The following is a 21,416-nucleotide window of genomic DNA, read 5'->3' as shown; positions in this document are numbered from 1 at the left end:
AAGAGTTTCTATTGAAAAAAAACAATGCATCTTTTCATTCTCTCTGAAAACTCAAAGAACAGACACTTCTTCTGCTTTTCTCATTTCTTCCTTCTCCAATTTCTGAAAAGTTCCATTGAAGATTCTTTGGATGTTTCTTCTCTGAAGAGTGTGGAACGAATCTTAACAAGATATGATTTTAGACTGTGGCATTATATGGTATAGTTCGTCTTTGTATGTGATTATACTTTGTGACTAGAGAAACAAATTCAATGATCCTGCAAACTAAATGTTTGAATTAGATTCTTCATTGATATCAGAGCCTAGATTATTTGTTTTCCAAATCGTATTTTGGTTTCAGAAATTTCTGATCATAAGAATTTTAGATTATGTGTTGTTTTTTGGTTTTGTGTCATGCGTTGTTTGTTTATCTGTAACAGACCAAAAAAAGAAAAAGGGAGGACACAATTTTGTCTCTTTTGACCCATAAGGTAGAATAGAAAAAAGAAGAAGTTACACATCACCAATTGAAAAGGATTGAGAATCCTTGACATTATGGCTTTTCTGTGAATTTCAAAATTGTTGGCAACATTACTGCCACTTTAAAATAAAAAATAAAAAATTATTGGTATCGCCTGAAATATGTGGTGACAGTATATATATATATATATATATATATATATATATATATATATATTGTTCCTTTACAATACCAATGTTTATTTGGTGGTAATTTTTGAAAACCTTTTTTTTCTTCCATCTGTTTTCTAGAAAGTGGAAAGTGACGAGATTTTCTTTTAATGTGGGCTTCATATTCTGGTTGATAAGTGGATAAGTTAAGTTTATCATATGTTGGAATTATTATGTTGATTCAATGAAAAAAATCGATTGGAGTTTTTTTGTTAAAAACCCTCCACGTTGAATTTTTTTAGCATATGGACCCTTTTTTGCTTCTGCGTTTTTTAGTTAGCAGATGGCCAATTATTTTTGAATTATAGGCACCCAATTATCATAAACTTTGAGTGTAAATCATAATCGAGTTTTCTTCTTAAATTCCATACAAGACTTCTCTTTTACAAATTGTTGTATAATTCTTTCGTTACGTGGTTAGTCCTAATCATTTTTCTGTATGTGTTAAAGAAAATCATGTTAATGATAATGACATCCAGACGAATTTTCACAAAGCAACAGAAGGATAGGGTGAAAACTTTGATTGACAATTTGGTTAATCTTTCGCCAGAATTCAATATTCAAGATAATGATCTTATAAAATTTGTGAAACACATAACGAGAATTAACGAGTTAATTCAAGAAGTTGTGTTGGCTGAGGGTTTATTAACCGTGTAGAAGAAATATATGGCTTTATGGTCTGTATTGTCTGATGATTTTCAAAAAAAAAATTACTTGACAAATCTTGGCATAAGTTACATCTCAAAAGGTCGAGATCTTATAAGTCGTTAGTCCAACATTTTATGGATAAATACTTTGACATGAAAGCTAAAAAGATTGTGTCATTCTCATTGGCTCCCTATAAGATATAAATTGCATGTGGACTTGCGTATAGATTTTATTTTATCTATTCATGTTCACAAAGAAATATCATAGTGATAATGTGTATATTATTTGTATGTATTTGTAGTTGTATGAATTTACATTTATATTATTTATGCAATTACATTCTTAATTGAATTTTTTCTATATTGGTTAAAGAATTATGCATATTTAGTCTTGAATTATGTGATTTAAGATTAGTGGTTCTTAGATGATTGATTGTGTTAGATTTGTGACATATTAGAATTCGAATGATGATTGAGAACTTAGTGAACTTTCGAATCTGAACCTAATGTGAAATTAATAGTGACATAGTTAATTATAATAAGAACAATTATGTTTATGAATTTAGGCTATAATTTGTACATAGTTGTCTCACGTTACTTTATACTTGTTTAATCAGTATGTCAACTGCTGCAAACGATATTGTTGCCGAGATTAACAAAGGTGATAAGCTTAATAGTGATAACTGTGAAATATGGAACATGAAAATCAATTATGTCCTAGAAGAGCATGAAACTCTTGAAGCTCTTAATGTGTCTATGACACTTCATGAATATGGTAATATGCTCCAACATGTGAAAGTCTCAAATAACCCTAAAGTTAATCAACAAGGAGAGAAAAATATTTCTGTTCGAAAGATTTATAGGAATATGGCTAAGCTTAAGTGCTATAATAGTAAGAACAAGGGACACTTTGCTCGTGATTGTAGCCTAAAAAGGTATATAACCTTGTGAACAATTTACATAGTGATGTAAATGTTTCTTCTTATGCTTTTTTAATTGAGTCACTTCCTATGTGGATTGTAGACTCGGGAGCCACCAAACATATAACAACATAAAGAGATGCTTTCGTAGATTACCAACGAATCTCACGAGGATCCAAATGGGTGTATATAGGAAATAACTTCGAAGCGAAGATTAAAGGGATTGATACCTACAAATCTGAGCATGGTATGGATATGTATTTGGACAAGATAAAATATTGAACTGGTTATTTTTACGATCGATTTTTGTACTGGATGTTTGTCGAAGTCCCAATAATAATGATATTAGTTTTTCCTTATTTACATCTTCTAATTGTGAGAATGATGTAAATACATGGCATGCTAGGCTTGGTCATATTGGTTAGCAAAGAATGAAACACTTAGCTATGGAAGGTTTGCATGGCACAATAGATAAAGTAAAATTGTCTACTTGTGAATCTTGTGTAGCCGGAAAAACTGCAAGAAAACTATTTGGGACAAGACTAATACTCCATTGCAATTAATTCATTCTGACATCTGTGGTCCAATGAATGTAAGGGCAAGACATGGTGTTATTTACTTCATCACTTTTATTGATGATTTTACTTGATTTGGTTATGTATATTTGATTTCTTATAAATATGAAGCTTTAAGTTGCTTCGTTAACTTTATGAATTTAGTTGATAATCAATTAGATAGAAAAATAAAAACTCTAAGAACTGATCAAGGAAGAGAGTATTTGTTTGATGGGTTCAAACGATTATTTGAAGAAAATGAAATTCTAAGACAATTAACTACTCCTTATACTCCACAACAAAATGATGTTGCGGAACAACGAAATAGAACCTTGTTAGAAATGGTTAGGTCGATGATGGCACAAGCGAAATTGCCAATCATCTACTGGGGAGATGCTTTGCTCATTGCTGTATTTGTACTTAATCGTGTCCCTTCAATATCAGTTATGACTACGCCATATAAGTTATGGACCAAATGAAAGTCCGATTTGAGCATTTTGAAGTCTTGGGGTTGTGTTGCTTTTATTCATAATCCTTCTTCCCAATATGGAAAATTAGGTCCAAGGGGAAGAAAATGTATCTTTATAAGAGACTCTGAACAATCTAAGGGTTATGTGTTCATAAGTGAACAAAATAGTGTCATTGTAACTAAAATTGAGTCACGTGATGTTATATTCATAGATAATGATTTTCCTAAGTAGGACGAGATAGGTCAAGACTTATCTCTTTATGAAACTACGGACCAGACCATTTTCACTGTCGAAGTTCAAATAAATTTGAGTGGAAGTCATTTTAATGATAATGGATTAGTTCCTATTTCCACAGATACACCATTTGAATGTAATCCTACTGATATTGCTGGTCCAAGTATAAATAACTTACCAATTGATAAATCAATTTGCCAATCTCAACTTCGATGAACATGTCTTCCACAAATTCCCCCTCGTCGATTTGAGATCGAAAGGAAAGCATTTATAGTTACTCTGGATGATGAAAAGCCAAGAAATATAAATGAGGCTCTTACATGCCCCGCTAAAGAAAAATGGTTAAAACCAATGGATAAGAAGATGGAGTCAATAAAATCTAATCAAGTGTGAAAATTGGTTGATCTACCAATAGGACGAAAAACTATTGAAAATAAATGGATTCTAAAAATTAAGTATAAGGAAGATGGTAGTATCGAAAGATTCAAAGTTCGCCTAGTAGCTAAGGGGTACACACAACAGAAAGAAATTGCTTATGAAGAAACTTTTTCACTTGTTGTACGCTTTACTTCAATAAGATTAATTTTGTGTATAATGGCTAAGTTGGATCTTGAATTGCATCAAATGGATATGAAAACTACATTTCTCAATGGAGAACTAAAAGAAGAAATTTATATGGAACAACCTGTAGGTTTCGTAAAAAAGGCGAAGAAAATAAAGTATGTCGACTTCAAAGATTGATTTATGGCCTTAAACCATCTTCTAGACGATGATACTTAAATTTCCATAATGCGATCATATCAGATGGATTTGTTATGATTCATGAAGAACATTGTGTGTACATTAAAAGATTTAAAGATAAGTTTGTGATCTTATCATTGTATGTAGATGACGTACTAATTGCTGCAAGTGAAATTAATTTTGTAAAAGAAACAAAAGAGTGGTTAGCATCTACTTTTGAGATGAAAGATATATGTGAAGCAGCATACATTCTTGGAGTTAAGATTTCAAGAGACCGTTCGAAGAAATTGTTATCTCTTTCACAAGAACCTTACATTAAGAAAATTCTTGAACACTTTAATATGCAAGATTGCAAACCCATAAACACTCTAGTTTCTAAAAGTAAATCTTTCAACCGAATGATGTGCCCTCAAACTCCACATGAAAGGAACAAATGAGAAAAGTTCCATATGCCAATGCGGTCGGAAGTCCTATGTATGTTATAATGTATATAAGATCGGATATTTGTTATGTCGTTGGGTTAGTTAGGCAATATCAATCTGACCTAGGACTACAACATTGGAAAGCAATTAAAAGGATATTGAGGTATCTCAAAGGTACAGTCGATTATTCTTTATGGTATCAAGGAAATGATTTGTAACTCAAAGGCTACACTGATGCTAATTGGGGAGGAGATTTAGATAAAAGAAAATCCACCTCTAGATATGCATTCTTGCTTAATAATGGCGTCATATCATGGAGTAGCAAAAAGCATTCATGCATAGCCTTGTCTACTATGAAAGCTGAATTCATAGCACTTTCATCTGCTGTGCAAAAAACTGTTTGGCTTAAGCATTTTTTGGTAAACTTGGGCGTGTATAATAATGTTGTTAAGCCTGTCACAATCAGTTGTGATAGTCAGATTGCAATAGCCTACACAAAATATCCAAAGTACCATGGATAGATGAAACATATTAACATAGAGTATAATTTTGTAAGAGACATGATAGCACAAAAAGAAGTGAACGTGAAATACATATATACACATCAACTAATAGCAGATCCCTTAACGAAATCCAAAGCATGTGATACTTATGAGAGACATGTGAAGTCATTGGGTTTACGTAGATGCTAATGTATTTATATTTGTCTTTCCCAAACATGTTCATGTAAATTCACATTATTTAAGTTAATGTTGATTTAAGCTTAATTTTCATTCTTGTTGGTTCATATACATATATCATTTTTAGGTACTGTACATAAAATTCCGAGGATAAAAAGGCATGTCAAACAGACAAAAAAGGTTGGCCTATTTGCACAGGCAATCGCCTTTATTGTCTAAGTGACAGGTAGAGATGAGACAATTATAAATTAGTTATTGTCAGAAGTGGTGATAATAGAGAGATGAAAATTAATAATTAGAATGTCGTTTGCTAGTTTGTGTTTAATCATGTGGATTAAAAGTGAGTTAGTCTGTTTCTAATGCCAGATGTGAGTTCTGAAGAATAAAATGATGAGTAGATTTGTGAACTCAAAGTTAGACATACGCTCCATGGGAAAGGAGTTAGTACATTGATACATGTTTCATACCATGTATGCATATAGTGACCCATAAGAGCGATACAAGTTTAGTCTCTACTTGCTATCGTGTGAAGCCCTGAAAATTATAAGTAATTTTCACATTGTACCCTCATGACTTTAATCAGTTTCTTGAGATTCAATTTGGTGTTCGCTATCTTAGTATGTTGCCAAGAGATCATGTTTGATTTGCTTTGACGGGACATTACTAGAAAAGTATATCACGTTGATATTAAGAGATTCATGAGATAAGGAAGATCATTGGATATTATCACATCAATTGTGTTCATTGACGTCCTTTATGTTGATCTATAAGACAAGTACATAATGATGAACTCAAAATTAAGAGAAAGAGATGATGAGAAATATGAATGTGATAAATGATCTAGGGTACTGCATACTATAATCTACTCTAAATTTAATTGATCGAGATGTTGTGTATTCTTAACTGATGTATAGCAACAAAGCTCTCAAAGTATGCACTGGTCACACGATCTAGTCGTAATGTATGAAAGTTAAAGAATAAGAATGAGAGTTGACCCACTATGTGTGAATGGGAGATGAAGGAGATTGGATGGGTCACCCATGTGGGTCAACCCGGATCCATGATAGACTAAATATATATAATTATGTATTATATATATTAATAAATATAAAGGAAAAAGATGCAACTATTTGAATAGTTGTGCTCCTTTAGAATTATAAAAAAGTTTCTATTGCAAAGAAACAACACATCTTTTCATTCTCTTTGAAAACTCAAAGATCAGACATTTCTTCTGCTTCTTCTCCTTTGTTCCTTCTCCAATTCCTGAAAAGTTTCATTGAAGATTCTTTGAAAGTTTCTTCTCCGAATAGTGTGGAACGAATTTGTAACAAAGTACAATTGTAGATTGTGGCTTTATATGGTGTACTTCATCTTTGTATGTGATTACACTTATTAACTAGTGAAACGAATTCAATAATTCCGCAAAGTAAGATGAAAAGAAAAAGAAAAATGAATCTTAGAATTTGTTTAAGTTTGTTTCTTTGTAGTCATTTTCAGTCCTTGTTTTCAAGTTTAGAACTCTTGCGCAAGATAAAGTTTAAAAGTAGAATTAATTGTCCTTTTCTCCGGTGTTCGATGGACTTTTGTCAGGATGACTTGGTGAATTGACTTAACCATCAAAGTATTTAACTCTTATTTACAGTTTTCTATTAAGAAGACCTAATAGATGACTTGACCAGGTAACGTTCCCAGCTTCTTCATGGATATTTCTTGAGAAGATGTTCTGTTTGACTTAACTGCTTCTCTAGTTTGTTTTATTAAATCTTGTTGAACCATCTTAACAGTTAAAACTTGTCCTTCTTTTTCCCCCATTGATATCATGGCTCTCTATTTCTTAATTGTGCTGTTTATCTTTGGATCAGCTAGAGCTCAATCAAATCCACCTAACACAATAGGATTAGGATCTTCTCTTCATCCCACTGGACAGCCTACAGCATGGTACTCAGCTTCAGGTCATTTCGCCTTTGGCTTTTATCCACAAGGAAGTGGTTACAAGGTGGGAATTTGGTTAGTGGGAGGCTCCAATAACACTATTGTCTGGACCGTGTTTCGTGATGATCCAGAATTATCCGCTGATTCTACCTTGGCTTTCATTGAGGGAAGTGTAGTTCTGAAAACAAATAACAGTGAGGATATGACTCTTCCTAGTTCATCAGAATCTGCTTCTTATGCCAACTTGCTTGATAACGGTAACTTTGTTCTTTACAATCAAGATCATGAAGCTATCTATGAGAGCTTCAGTTCTCCTACTGATACAATTTTAGGTGGACAGAACTTACCAAGTGGGGGTAAATTGGTTTCTAGTTTCTCCTCTACCAATCATTCCTCGGGGCGATTTCGCCTCTTGATGCAGAACGATGGGAACCTTGTTGCATACCCCAAAAACTTGAATCAGCCAGTGGATGCCTATTGGTCTTCACAAATTTACTGTGATGGTTGCAGAAATCGCCTGCTTCTTAACAGAACTGGCATCTTATTGCTGATCAATGACACTGATTCTTCAGTACTTCGACAATTATACACTCCACTTGTGCAGAAGGACAGAGCTATTTATCGGGCCACCCTAGATTATGATGGGAATTTTCGACTCTATTCTCACGAATTCGACTCCAATGGGAATTCTAAAATGGTAGTGGAGTGGGAGACGATTGATGATCTTTGTCTTGTGAAGGGTTTCTGTGGCCTTAACAGCTATTGTGTTAGACGTGATCACAATGCACCCTCTTGTATGTGTCTACCAGGGTCAAACTTGAGAGAGAACGATCCAAGCTTTGGTGATTGTCAAAGGAACTTCACCAGAGGAAAGTGCATTAATGGTAAAGAAGATGTAAGTGTGTACAAGATTACTACCAGAACCAATTTGACCTGGGAAGATCCTCCTTACTTTGTTACATCATTTCTAGGAAAAGAAGATTGTGGTAAATCTTGTTTGGAGGATTGTGATTGTGATGCAGCTCTGTTCGATGAAAATGGCCAGTGTATGAAACACAAGCTTCCTTTGAGGTACGTCATAGGTGCTCCTGAAGGATCTCACATTGCTTACTTCAAAGTCAGCAATCTATCAGTGCAAAATCCAACAACGGATTCAGTGAAGCCACCATGGGTGGTGATTTTGGTTTTATCGATAAGTTTCGTTATGTATTCAGGTACTGCTCTTGCATTTTCAGGATTTTATGCCTTCAAATTCCGGATAATAAAGTACAGGAAGCTAATGCAGACAGGAACCACAGGCTTAACGAAAGATTTCATACTCAGAACTTGCTCTTACAGAGAGCTAAAACGGGCAACAGATGGTTTCAAAGAGGAATTAGGAAAGGGTGCTTTCGGAGCAGTTTATAAAGGGAGCTTTGACAAAGGTAAAAACCTTGTGGCAGTGAAGAGGCTAGAGAAGGTAGTGGAGGAAGGTGAAAGGGAGTTCAGAGCAGAAATGAGGGTCATTGGTAGAACTCGACACAGAAACTTGGTTCGTTTGCTTGGATATTGTGCTGAAGGCTCAAAAAGAGCTCTAGTTTATGAATATATGAGCAATGGTTGCCTAGCAAATCTGTTGTTCCGAGGAGCTACTCGGCTGGATTGGAACCTAAGAGTAAATATTGCACTAGATGTGGCCAGGGGAATCCTTTACCTCCATGAAGAATGTGAAGCTCCAATTATCCACTGTGATATAAAGCCACAAAACATCTTACTGGACGAGTTGTTGACAGCTAAAATCTCTGATTTTGGTCTGGCCAAGCTGCTAATGCCTGATCAAACAAGAACATTCACTGGGGTAAGAGGGACTAGAGGGTATTTGGCACCAGAATGGCAAACAAATGCCCCCATCTCTGTCAAGGTTGATGTCTACAGCTATGGTATTGTATTGCTAGAAATCATTTGCTGCAGAAGAAACATTGAAGCTTGTGTGACTAAAATAGAAGAAATTCAGCTTTCTAAATGGGCATATACTTGCCTTGTAGAAAGTGAAGTAGACAAGCTTGTTGGAAGTGACGAGGTAGACATGAAGACCTTGGAAGGAATGATCTCTGTGGCGATCTGGTGCATTCAGGATGAACCAGCTCTTCGTCCTCCCATGAAAAAAGTATTACACATGTTACAGGGAATAATTGATATTCCAGTTCCTCCATGTCCAAGTCCCAGCAGTTAATTTCAGTAGTTGTAAGTGGGTCATTATGTTGTTGTTTTCTTCAATAATATCTTCTAATGGAGAATTTAATGAGAATATTTAGTTTCAAATACATTAGTTCACATTATGCTTTAATGATATAATTTGCAGGCCCTATATATATGTATGGGTGTAATCTTGAAAGATATTATACTCTAATGAGTGTTTTGCAAGTATCGGAGTATCAAAATAGTCAACTATTCACTACTAAAAAACTGTCAAAAAGCGACGGACTGCGTCGCTTTTTTTGTCAAAATCGACGGAAAAGCGACGCAGTCACTGCCGTCGCTTTTTTGCTCGACGCTTTTGAAGGAGCAACGGACAGCGTCGTAAAAAGCAACGGACTGCATCGCTCCTATTTTTTTTAATTAAAAAAAATATATAAACAAATACGACGAACTCCATCTTTTTATTTTTTTTAAAAAGAAATTATTTAATACAAAGCGACAGACATTTAGTTTCCGTCCGTCGCTTTATTTATCGCAATTTTTCCAGGAAAGCGACGGACAGGATCGTTCTTTCCGTCGCTTTTCTGGATTTTTTTTTTTAAAAAACCCAGAAAAGCGACGGACTAAAGGACCCTGTCCGTCGCTTTTCTGGAAAAATATTAAAAAAAAAAACCAGAAAAGCGACGGATTAAAGGACCGTGTCCGTCGCTTTTTCTGCAACAATTTTGACAGCAGAAACTCTGCTGCCTACCTACAATCAAAATTCAATTCAATTGTATTCAATTCAGCCCATTCAAACACAAATAACAACAAACAAAATTCGCAAAATACATAATAACAAACATAATTAAACACTTAAAGTGAATAAAATCATAATTTAGAATGATTTAAAGTGTTTCAAAGTTAACAAAAAATATTTAAAATGTTCATAAATAAACATAGGAAACCCTAAGGACTATTTGCTATATATTCATCACTATCATCAGAATCATCCGGAGTGGACGCTCTTGAATAACGGGGCGAAGGCTGACGGACGAGGTTGAACACTTATTCTTTAATTTGCTCAACTTGTTCATTCATACTTTTTTGATCCTCGATCCTTTTTTTCTCTGATTCTGCCAATGCGCGTGTAAGTTCTGCAATTTGCTGAGACATTGCAGCTATCTGAACCCCGTCAATGGCCTCGGCTTGACGCGATGATCCAATACCTTCTAAACCTGAATGGAGTCTTCGTACATTATTCCTAGAGCCCATTCCATATATTCGGCCCTTGTGGCTGCCTCCAACCACTTTTTCTGTCCAAATTTGAGTAGACTGTTCAAGCGTTAGCTGAACTGAATCTCCCATCTCACGTACGTGCCGCTCATAATCTTGCTGCATATTAAAAAATAAAAGTTATAATCAAACTATATATATATATATATATTAAAAATAAAACTTAGAAATAAAATACATTATAATATATCTTGAATAACTTACATAGGCTCGTTCGGCCCTTTCCTCCACCCACTCATCTGGATCCGACTCATTAGTCTTTTTCTTCATATGAGTCTTTTTAAAGACTTCATGGCGATAGGGAGTGCGTCCAAATTTTTTTTTCTATAAATAAAAATACAATTAATGAAATAATATTTTGTGAAATAATTTATTTCAGAAAATGAATTTAAACTTAAAATTTAGAAACCTTACCATCTCCCTCTGAATCGTACCAACACTCTTTGCACCTCCGGTGTGCAACGAGCCACCCTTTAGGCTGGCTCTTGCTTTTTTTTCTTGATCGGACAAGGTCTTGAGTTCTTCGGTATTCCAATACCGGCATAATTCTTCAAATATATGAGGCAGCATCCAACTCGAAGGTGCCCGATCATCCCTGACTTTCTTTAGCCAGCTAGACAGTTTGGCACTTGCTTTTCTTTCAAAAGTAGTCGCAATGACCATATTGTACCTTGACTCCCAGGTACATAAAGTCTAAAAAAAATGAATAACGTGAAATAATTAGTTAAGTAAAGTATAGGAAAAATATTAAAGGTAACTTATAAAACTAGAATTAAACATATATATACCTTGAATTCATTAAACATTGCCTGACGAATATTATTTGGAATCTCCCGCCAAGAGTGATAGGGCTCAGTATATAGCCTCCTAACACTCTCCTGAAGAGCCCTAGCAGCATCCTTCGAAGGATGCCACCTGCAAGACACATAATAAACATGTAATTATATCATCACTAAGTTATTAATCTAACAATAATAAATAAATAAATAAAATATTAAACTTACGAGGATCCATCAGGCTCAATCATGACTCTCCCAAGTCTGTCCCTCTTCCCAGGAGCTAACCCAAACTCATCATGTAACGCCTCTATTCTAGCAGTAGAAGAAGGTGTAGGTGATGCTGTGGGAGTGCCAGTCTCAACACTAAATTCTCTAAGTCTCAGATTAGATATGTGAGGAGACTGAGATCCGGGAGATGGAGTAGAAGAAGATGATACTCTCGGGGGTCGAGCAATAACCTCCGTGGGTAGTTGGTAGGTCTGATCATATGAAGTATATCTGACCTATGAAGAAGAAAAAGCGCCGCATGGTCGGCGGAACTGACTATGGTAAACTAAAGGATCCATAGTCCCAAAAGGCACAACATTAATATGTGTACTAGGACTAGCTCGGTGGTGCTGCATCTCCGACGCTGAAGAAATATGTCCTGGGATATCCTCAGGATCAACATGTCTCCTAGACTTCTTTTTACTTCTACCAGAATGGCTAATACCAAGATGATCCCGGTATCTATCACCATCACCAGATGACATCTGCATGTAAAGTAACAATACAATATATAAAAACCACATAGTTGATTAAATTTAGGGTTAGAGAAATAAATAACTTACATACTAGTGATAATGTATCACTCTATTCCTCCTCACTTGTTTCATTTTCGTCATCTTTCCATTCGTCCTCCTCAGATGTTTCATATTCATTGTCAATCCATTCCTCTCCCTCAAATGATTCATATTTCTTATTTACTTCTTCCTCAACATTTGACATTATAAGTTCATCATCGGAAACCTCTTCTACTATGTGTTGAGGATGTTCTAGTGTGGTTTCCAACTCAACGTCAACTTGTCGTTGAACAAGTGCAACATCATTTTGGTACGCCATATCTAATACATTCTCAATTTCAATTCTTCCCACATGCTTTGTCTTAATAACAACCCACTAATCAGCCTTATCTCTACGCAATGGATATGGAGCGTAATAGACTTGCTTAGCATTTTGGGCAATGATGAAAGGATCATAACTTCCGTATTGTCTGTTGTGCTTAACTTCAATTATATTATGTTTTTGGTCCACCCTTGTACCTCTGTGTGATGGGTCAAACTACTTACACCGAAACAATACTATCTTTTTTTAGGCCAACCTAAATATGTTACTTCAATAATCTCCTGAATGACACCATAATATTCTACAATTTGGCCATTACCATCGACATCACCTTGAATGCACACACCACTATTATTGGTTTTCTTGTGCATAGAAACTTCTTCAGTTTGAAACTTAAAACCATTCACACAATATTTATTCATTGTATGAATATGAGATGCAGGCCCGAGTGCGATCTCTCTCACAAATGGCGAATGTTTGACACTTGAGTATTCATCATATACCTACAAATTGATTTCAAAATAATACAATTTACTATAAGGTTAAAACATTATACCTATTGATTCAATATAAGCTTTTACACTTACATAATCCTTTAGCCATTTGGAAAACCTCGTATATATGGCTTTATTGCTCCATGTGCTTACGAACGTGCTGATAGTGATATGTACAATTTTGATAGTTAGTAATCAGTTATTAATATGTAATTTGATAATTTAATTTCACACTTACTTAAGATATAGCTGAATTTCTGGACAGTTAAGCAATACATGGGTCACAGCTGATTGTCTTTCCATGTTACTAAAGCTTCATCTTCCACACTGTTTGGATCCTCGACCACAATGATTAAAAATTGAAATCGATGGATACATCAGATCACTATCACCTTCATCATTGCGATATGGCCTATTTCTCCTGCATGGAACTTCATCCCCAAAGTAATAGGAATAAAAGTCACCAGTTTCTCTTGCAATATGAGACTGAACGATTGAGCCTTCGATTTTTCCTCTCTGTTTAATTATTTGTTTGCAGCTTCTAATTTTCTTAAATATATGTTAACTAATAATTATAGTATATATAAGAAGAATAAATTAATTACTTATATAAGAAAAACGTTACCTCTCAAATGGATACATCCACCTTGTTTGAACTGGACCTCCAAGGCGGGCTTCTTTAACAAGATGAATCGGAAGATGCTCCATCACATCAAAAAAACCACATGGAAAAATCTTCTCTAGCTTTGTAGTAATAACAACAATATTTTCCTCCATTCTATCTAAACTACTCTCCAACAACTTTTCAGAACATAAATCTCTAAAGAAAAGGTTTACCTCAGTGATTGGCTTTCATATCCTGTCAGGTAGATGACTAAAAGTGATAGGAATCAATGTTTCCATGAATACATGACAATCATGGCTTTTCATACCTATTAACTTTCCTTCATTCAGATCTGCCCGCTTACTTAAATTCGAAGCATATCCCTCTGACATTCTCAAATTTTTAATCCACTCACATATATCACGTTTCTCATCCAATGTGAATGAATAACTGGCTTTAGGCTTGACAGTTTTACTATTTTGTAATTCTTGCAACCACAATTCTTTTCTCCTACAGTATTTCTGTAAGTCCATTCTAGCTCTTGTGTTATCTTTTGTCTTGTCCTTAACATCCATCACTGTGCTAAATAAATTGTCAAAATATTTTTTCTCAATATGCATCACATCAAGATTATGTCATAGGAGATTATCCTTCCAATACGGCAACTTTCAGAATATACTCTGTTTGGTCCAATTATGTTCACCACCATATCCAGGAAGTCTAGATGGTGGAGTTTCTGTAACTTTAGGCAATTGAGAAATTCTCTCCCAAATTTGATGTCCTGTTAGTGATAGAGGTGGAGGGTCATTTTCAACCTTGTTTTTTTTGAATGCATGTTTCATCTTTCTAAACTCATGGTTCATTGGCAAGAACTGACGATGACAATCAAACCATGAATTTTTTCTTCCATGCTTTAAGGTGAATGCCTTACTATGTTCCATGCAATGAGGACAAGCAAGCTTTCCAACAGTCATCCAACCAGACAATATTCCGTATGCAGGAAAATCATTAATAGTCCACATTAAATATCACGCATAACAAAATTCTGCTTAGTTGATATATCGTAAGTCACTACTCCTTCAAACCATAATTGTTTAAGTTCATCTATCAATGGTTGTAGATAGACATTAATCAAACTTTTAGGATTGCGAGGACCTGGAATAACACAACTTAGAAAGATGTACGGACTTGTCATGCACATTTCAGGAGGAAGGTTGTATGGGGTAAGAAATACTGGCCAACAAGAATAAGGTGAGGCAGCATTAGAGAATGGTGTGAAGCCATCTACACATAACCCTAATCGTACATTTCTTGGTTCACTAGCAAAATTATGATACATGTTATCAAAATATTCCCATGCTTCTCCGTAAGATGGATGTGACAAGACACCCGATGGCCTTCTATATTCACGGTGCCATCTCATATGTGGGTCAGACCTCATCGATGCATACAACCTCTTTAATCTGGGAATAAGAGGTAAATAATGCATCGCCTTAATTGGGACCATCTTTCCAGCAGGAGTCCTCTTATAACGAGCTTGTCCACAAAGCTTACAATTTTCTAATTCACTATCAGTCTTGTAGAACAACATGAAGCTATTAACACAACAATGAATTCTATCATACGACAATCCTAACTTGGAAACCAATCTCTTTGCTTGATAGAAGTTCTTAGGTATGTTAAACTCAGGATTAACCAGTTCGCCCAAAAGATCAACCATTGAGTCCATAGCCGCATGAGGAACACTCCAATCTGATTTAATATTCATTTACCTGACTGCAACTGACAAAGCAGAATGCATACTCCCTTCACATAGTGGATGACTAGCCTCTTCTAAATGTTGATAGAAACGTCTTGCTTCTTCATTAGGAGTTTCGTCAAAATATTATTCGGGTTCCATCCCACCTTGAACCACGAACACATCATTAACCATTTCAGAACTCTATCATGTTGAAATGTATAATGTTGAACTCTATCATGTAGAACCATATCATGTTCTACACTAATTTGACCATGTGGTGCAAGCATATTATATTCATCCACGGGCAGCAGATTATAAAATATATTATTCAATAATTCATCTATTTCTCCATGATCAACCCATACAAAATATCTAGGCTTAAATCCATTACCATACAAATGAACCATAACTATATCTGGATTAAAAAATTTCAAGCACCTACATTCACGACAAGGACACCTAACCAATCCATTTTGCTTAAAAAATCAAGTGTCATGGCATGATCGATAAAACTTCTTACACCGTCAATAAATTCAGGTTTCAAACCACCACCAACTTCATAATGCATGTTATACATCCACAAACGATGATCCATCTATAAAATTATATATATTCAAGCGTAATTAGTTCATAAAGACTACAATTCAAGTTATAATTAAGTTCAAGTCTGAATTAATTCAAGTTATAATTAAGTTCAAGTTCTAATTAATTCAAGTTATAATTAAGTTCATATTCTAATTAATTGAAGTTATAATTAATTAATTCATATAATAATTAAGTTCAAGTTCTAATTAATTCAAGTTATAATTAAGTTCATATTCTAATTAATTGAAGTTATAATTAATTAATTTATATAATAATTAAGTTCAAGTTCTAATTAATTCAAGTTATAATTAAGTTCATATTCTAATTAATTCAAGTTATCATTAATTTCATGTTCTAATTAATTTCAATTTTTAATTAATTCAAGTAAAAATTAAGTTTCAAACCTCATGACATTCAGGTTGAAGTTATAAATTAAAATACCCTAAAATTCAAGTATCTAAGTTATTCAAACTAGCTATAAAGTTTAAAGAGTTCAAAATTTATACAAACCTAAAAAATTTCTAAGTTTAACTTCAAAAGTCCTAAAGTTCAACTTCATGACTTTAAATATCTAACTCTACTTAGCTTAATTAGTTCTAAAGTCTAAAGATTTCAAATATTATACAAACCTAAAGTTCAAAATTAGTATCTAAGTTATTCTAATTATAAGTTCTAAATTAAAGTCCTATATATAATTCAAGTATCCAATTTCCAATATTTTTTTAAGTTTCAAACTTCAAAATTTCCTATATTCATGTATCTAAGTTATTCTAAAGTTCAACATTCGCTTAACTAGTTCAAAAGGAAGTTTAACCTCAATAAGATTTCTAAAGTAAACAAAAATTTCAACTTCAAAGTTCTAATTAAGTTCAACTTCTAAATTTAAGTATCCTAAAATTCAAGTATCTAAATTATTCTAATTATAAGTTCTAAAGTCCTAAAACTCAAGCCTCTAATTAAGTTCCAATATTTTTCTTTAAGTTTCAAACTTCAAAACTTCCTAAATTACAATCCAATATACAAACAAACTACAATAAACTAAATGAAATAAACTAATTAAGTAACTACTAAATCACAAATTACTATCCAATTTACAATCTAATTCAACAACCCAAATCTAAATTAAGCCCTAAAATCAAAACTATAACTACATTCACTAATTTTACAATTCAATATACAAATGAACTACAACAAACTAAATGTAATCACCTAATTAACTAACTAACATCACAAATTACTAAAAAATTTACAATCTAATTCAACAACCCAAATCTAAATTAAGCCCTAAAATCAAAACTATAACTACATTCACTCAGAGCCTCAAACAAAGGAAGACAACAGCCTGGTATGCTGGGACCTCATCAACTCATCAACACTCCATCCATACCAATTTCCATGCTTCAACATCTACAGTAACACTCTTGCACCACAACTGCAGTTCCAACCAAGAGAATGCATTGCTTCTCAATTTATCAACTGCCAACATCATCCATCATCCTCTCCACCAATATGCAGCACACAAGGAACAACTACAAGTCATCTTACCTCAGAGCTGCAGCACCTTCAAGGTACAGCATGCAACAATCCAGTTCTAAATTCTCAACAACAACTCCAATGCTGCTGGCTACTACATCACAATATATTTCATTTCCTTTCATCCTCCTTAGATGATATAACCATGCTTTTGATAAGGATGCAACCCTTCCTTTGGATTTACTTGGTACGACAAGACTAAAAAGGGCAAAGATGAAAAAAACTTTCTCATCCCATACGAGATAGAAGTTTTGTATACTTGTTCTGCTTCAATTTAGCTATGTATGATATGTAACATAATTGAATAAGACTAGTGTAGGTTACTTTCTTGTTTTTCTCATGGAAGGGGAGAGTCTCCCTCATTTATGCTTTTTTAGTCGACTTGTACCGGGAGGAGTCCTCTCATAGGTTTACTGTTTTCTAGTTATAGTTAGCTCCTTTTTTGTACCGGGGATGAGTTAGCCGACCTTAGTAGGTTAGCCGACTTATGAACCAACATAGGATCAGAGGTAAGGTTTATGTCCCCCTCCTTGTATTTTTCTTTTTTGTTATTTACGTTAAGGCTTGGGGGGTGATGCTCAACCCCTGACTGTGCACGAGAGGTGGGAGCCTCGTGTAGGGTCGGTTCCCATAAAAAAAACTACATTCACTAATTTTACAATCCAATACACAAATAAACTACAACAAACTAAATGTAATCAACTAATTAACAAATGACAAATAAAAAAAATTAAAATTTAGTTTTAGGTTTAAGCCCTAACCTCTTAAAAATAACTAATAGTCCAAAAGCTCCACAAGACGGCGGCGGCGGAGGTAGGCTGAAAGAGAACTGAGAGACGGTGGTGAGGTGGTGGTGGGACCAGGGTGGGAGGGAGGGATTTAGAGAGAAGGCAGAGAGAAATAGAGAGTTTAGAGAGAGAGGGAAAACTGAAAAAAAAATGTTCTATCTTGAACATATTTAACAAAAAGCGACGTACAACGTCTCTAAGACCGTTGCTTTTTTAAAAATATTTGACCGCCATTTTGACAGAAGAGCAACGGACAAAGCGACACCGTCTGTCGCTATTTTAAATATGTTGACCAAATATTTTGAGCAGTAGCGACGGACTTAGCTATCCAGTCCGTCGCTACATTAAAAAAAAGCGACGGACGGCGTCTTAATATTTAATTTATAAATAATTATTTTTTAATAAAATATATAAATATATTTATATAAAAATAATATTTAATTTATCGACGTACTAGGCGTCACTGTCCGTGGCTCCTATTAAAAAAATTTTAAAAATAAAGAAAAACGACGGACAGAGTCGTTTTCGCCGTCGCATTTTGTTTGCCACGCAATCCATCGCTTTTTGTTCTGTCAATTTTTGACAGTTTTTTAGTAGTGATTACATCAAGAGTTTATCAAAACTATGCTTTCGATCATATGTTGGGGTTTTTTTTATTTTTTTTATGGGAACAACCCTACACGAGGCTCCCACCTCTCGTGCACAGTCAGGGGTTGAGCATCACCCCCAAGCCTTAACATAAATAAATAAAGTAAAAAATATAAGGAGGGGTACGTAAACCTTACCTCCGATCCTATGGTGGTTCATAAGTCGGCTAACCTATTAAGGTCGGCTAACTCATCTCCGATACAAAAAAGAGACTAACTATAACTAGAAAGCAGTAAACCTATGAGAGGACTCCTCCCGGTACAAATCGACTAAGAAAGCATAAATGAGGGAGACTCTCCCCTTCCATGAGAAAACAAGAAAGTAACCTACACTAGTCCTATTCAACTATGCTACGTACCATACATAGCTAAATTGAAGAAGAACAAGTATATGAACCTTCTATCTCGCATGGGGTGGGAAAATTCTTTTCATCTTTGCCCTTTTTAGTCATGTCGTACCAAGTAGATCCCAAGGAAGTATGCAACACAACAATAGCAGCTAAGGGGGGTGAAAGGAAATGATGTAAATGGAGCCATAGCATCCAACAACCTTGGGGTTGTTGTTAAGGAAGCTGAGGGACAGAGTAGGTGTAACATGCATTTTGTATGTGGTGCAGCCCTGACTTGAACAGCTGGTCGGAAGTCTATCAGTGTGTGCCTTGAACTTTGCATGGTTCCATTATTGTCGACTGATCAGGGATGTACCTGCACATCCACAAATAAACCAAGAAGGAGCTCCTAGGGTGCAGCCCTGGCTTAAATGTTTGACTGAAGGTGCCTTGCACTTTGGAAGGGTCCATTGTTGCTGTTTGATATGCCTGCACATCAGCAAGTCAACAAGCAAAGAGTTCCAGGTGGTTGTTGTATAATTAGCATTGTGTTTGTTGGAGCTCCATCTTCTTGTCTTCTTCTCAATGAAAACAGTCAAGGAGTTCCAAAAGACTTGGATGAAAGGAGGCTGCTGCAGGTGTTGAAGGACTACAACAGGTATGCATAGAGAGCTGATGGGAGTAGGTGAGGCCCTTGCAATTGTGGCTGTTATGTCCCTTTGTCTGTGACTTTGTTTACCTGCATAAACAAGCAAACAAAGAACCAAACAAGTGTGATAGTTGTGGGGGTTGTTGCAAACCTGTAGGTAGCTTCTTGTTGCCTCCAAAGGAGAATTGAGTAGCTCCTTTGAAGGTATCTTATGTTCCTGCACATAATAATTAAAGGAGCAAGGAGTTTCAAGAGTTTTGGGAAGCAGTGGATCTGCTGCAAGTGTTGCAGGGATGGAATATGTATGGGTGTAGGGCTGGTGTGTTGGTGAGGTCCTATCTTGGAAGGTTGTAGTCTCTATGTTGATGCCTTTCATTTGCCAAGGTTCCCCATCAGTTGTTGTACCTGCACAAAAACCATCACAGAAAAACAAATAGCCAACCAGACAGAAAAACCAGGCTGGGCCTTGTGCAGGGGTCTTGGAGATTCTATTTGCTTTGATGGTTGTATCTGTGATGTATTCTATGTAGTTGTTGTCAGTGCATGTTGATGAATCAATCCAGCAACCTGCAACAATACAACAAACAACCAAAGGCAAGAAAGAACTTGCACCAGCCAGCAAAAAGGAAAGGACCTCCAAGAGTGCTTTGGGGTCTGTTAGGATTTTCAACGTCGCTCGACTAACGTCTCCAATTATCCGATTTAGTTGAAACTTCTTGAGATATACCCAAACATCCCTTTCTTTAGTTCTGGAAGATTTGGAGGCTTTTTGCACAAGTTGGAAAAAAGGCACCCTCTTTAGGCTTAAGACAGCTGACTTTTTCAAGGTCGCTCGCCTAACGTCTCCAATTGTCCGTTTGTGATGAAACTTCTTGGGCCTTATCCCTATAGTATTTTCTGCTATTCTGCAAAGTTTGGAGGCCTTTGTACAGGTCCACATGGTGCAACTCACCCTGCACATCATACCCTGCTGTAGCTTAGTTACAGATGTTACAGGGAAGAGGTTGGCTTGAATGGGAGGCTGAAGAGAGGTCCTAGCATGCCCTGCTGTAGCTTCTCTTCTGCTAAGGTGCTTTGAACCTTTAAAGACAATTGGTAAGGAGTACCTGCACCCACAAACAAAAACAGAAAAACCCACACACAAACAATTCTGCAAAATGACTTGTAGGTGTTCCCTGAGAATTGCATGATGGTGGAACTGCTGCTGGAGGATGTTGTTGTTGATAGAGGTAAGATGCAGGCTGAAGTTGCTATACAAAAGAGTCCCAGAACAGGATCTTGTGTTACTGCAACCCTTAGAGTAAATCCAAAGAGGGCCTGCATCAGGTGAGTTAGGCAAGCTCCCAGTTGTGGCATGTTGCATCCTGCTTCTGCTGTTGCTGTTAGGTTGCTGCTGCTGATGATTAGTGGTATTCACTTCTACTGATTTAATGGAGCTTTT

General features: G+C 35.4%; 1 protein-coding gene across 1 annotated transcript; it reads left to right on the top strand.

Annotated features, from left to right (window-relative positions):
- Positions 1 to 7,007: 7,007 nt before the first annotated feature.
- On the top strand, positions 7,008 to 9,572 carry LOC129896766 (G-type lectin S-receptor-like serine/threonine-protein kinase LECRK2). Its single transcript, XM_055972728.1, has one exon. It carries the CDS (start codon positions 7,157 to 7,159, stop codon positions 9,479 to 9,481), a length of 2,325 nt encoding a protein of 774 aa, XP_055828703.1. The 5' UTR covers positions 7,008 to 7,156; the 3' UTR covers positions 9,482 to 9,572.
- Positions 9,573 to 21,416: the final 11,844 nt, after the last annotated feature.

This window comes from Solanum dulcamara, chromosome 7, assembly GCF_947179165.1.
Source record: "Solanum dulcamara chromosome 7, daSolDulc1.2, whole genome shotgun sequence".
Lineage (NCBI taxonomy): Eukaryota > Viridiplantae > Streptophyta > Magnoliopsida > Solanales > Solanaceae > Solanum > Solanum dulcamara.
This window is presented reverse-complemented; position numbering and strand designations above follow the sequence as displayed.

Excerpts from the sequence above, each read along its gene's own strand:
- LOC129896766 (XM_055972728.1), top strand. The coding sequence starts at position 7,157 with ATGGCTCTCTATTTCTTAATTGTGCTGTTTATCTTTGGATCAGCTAGA.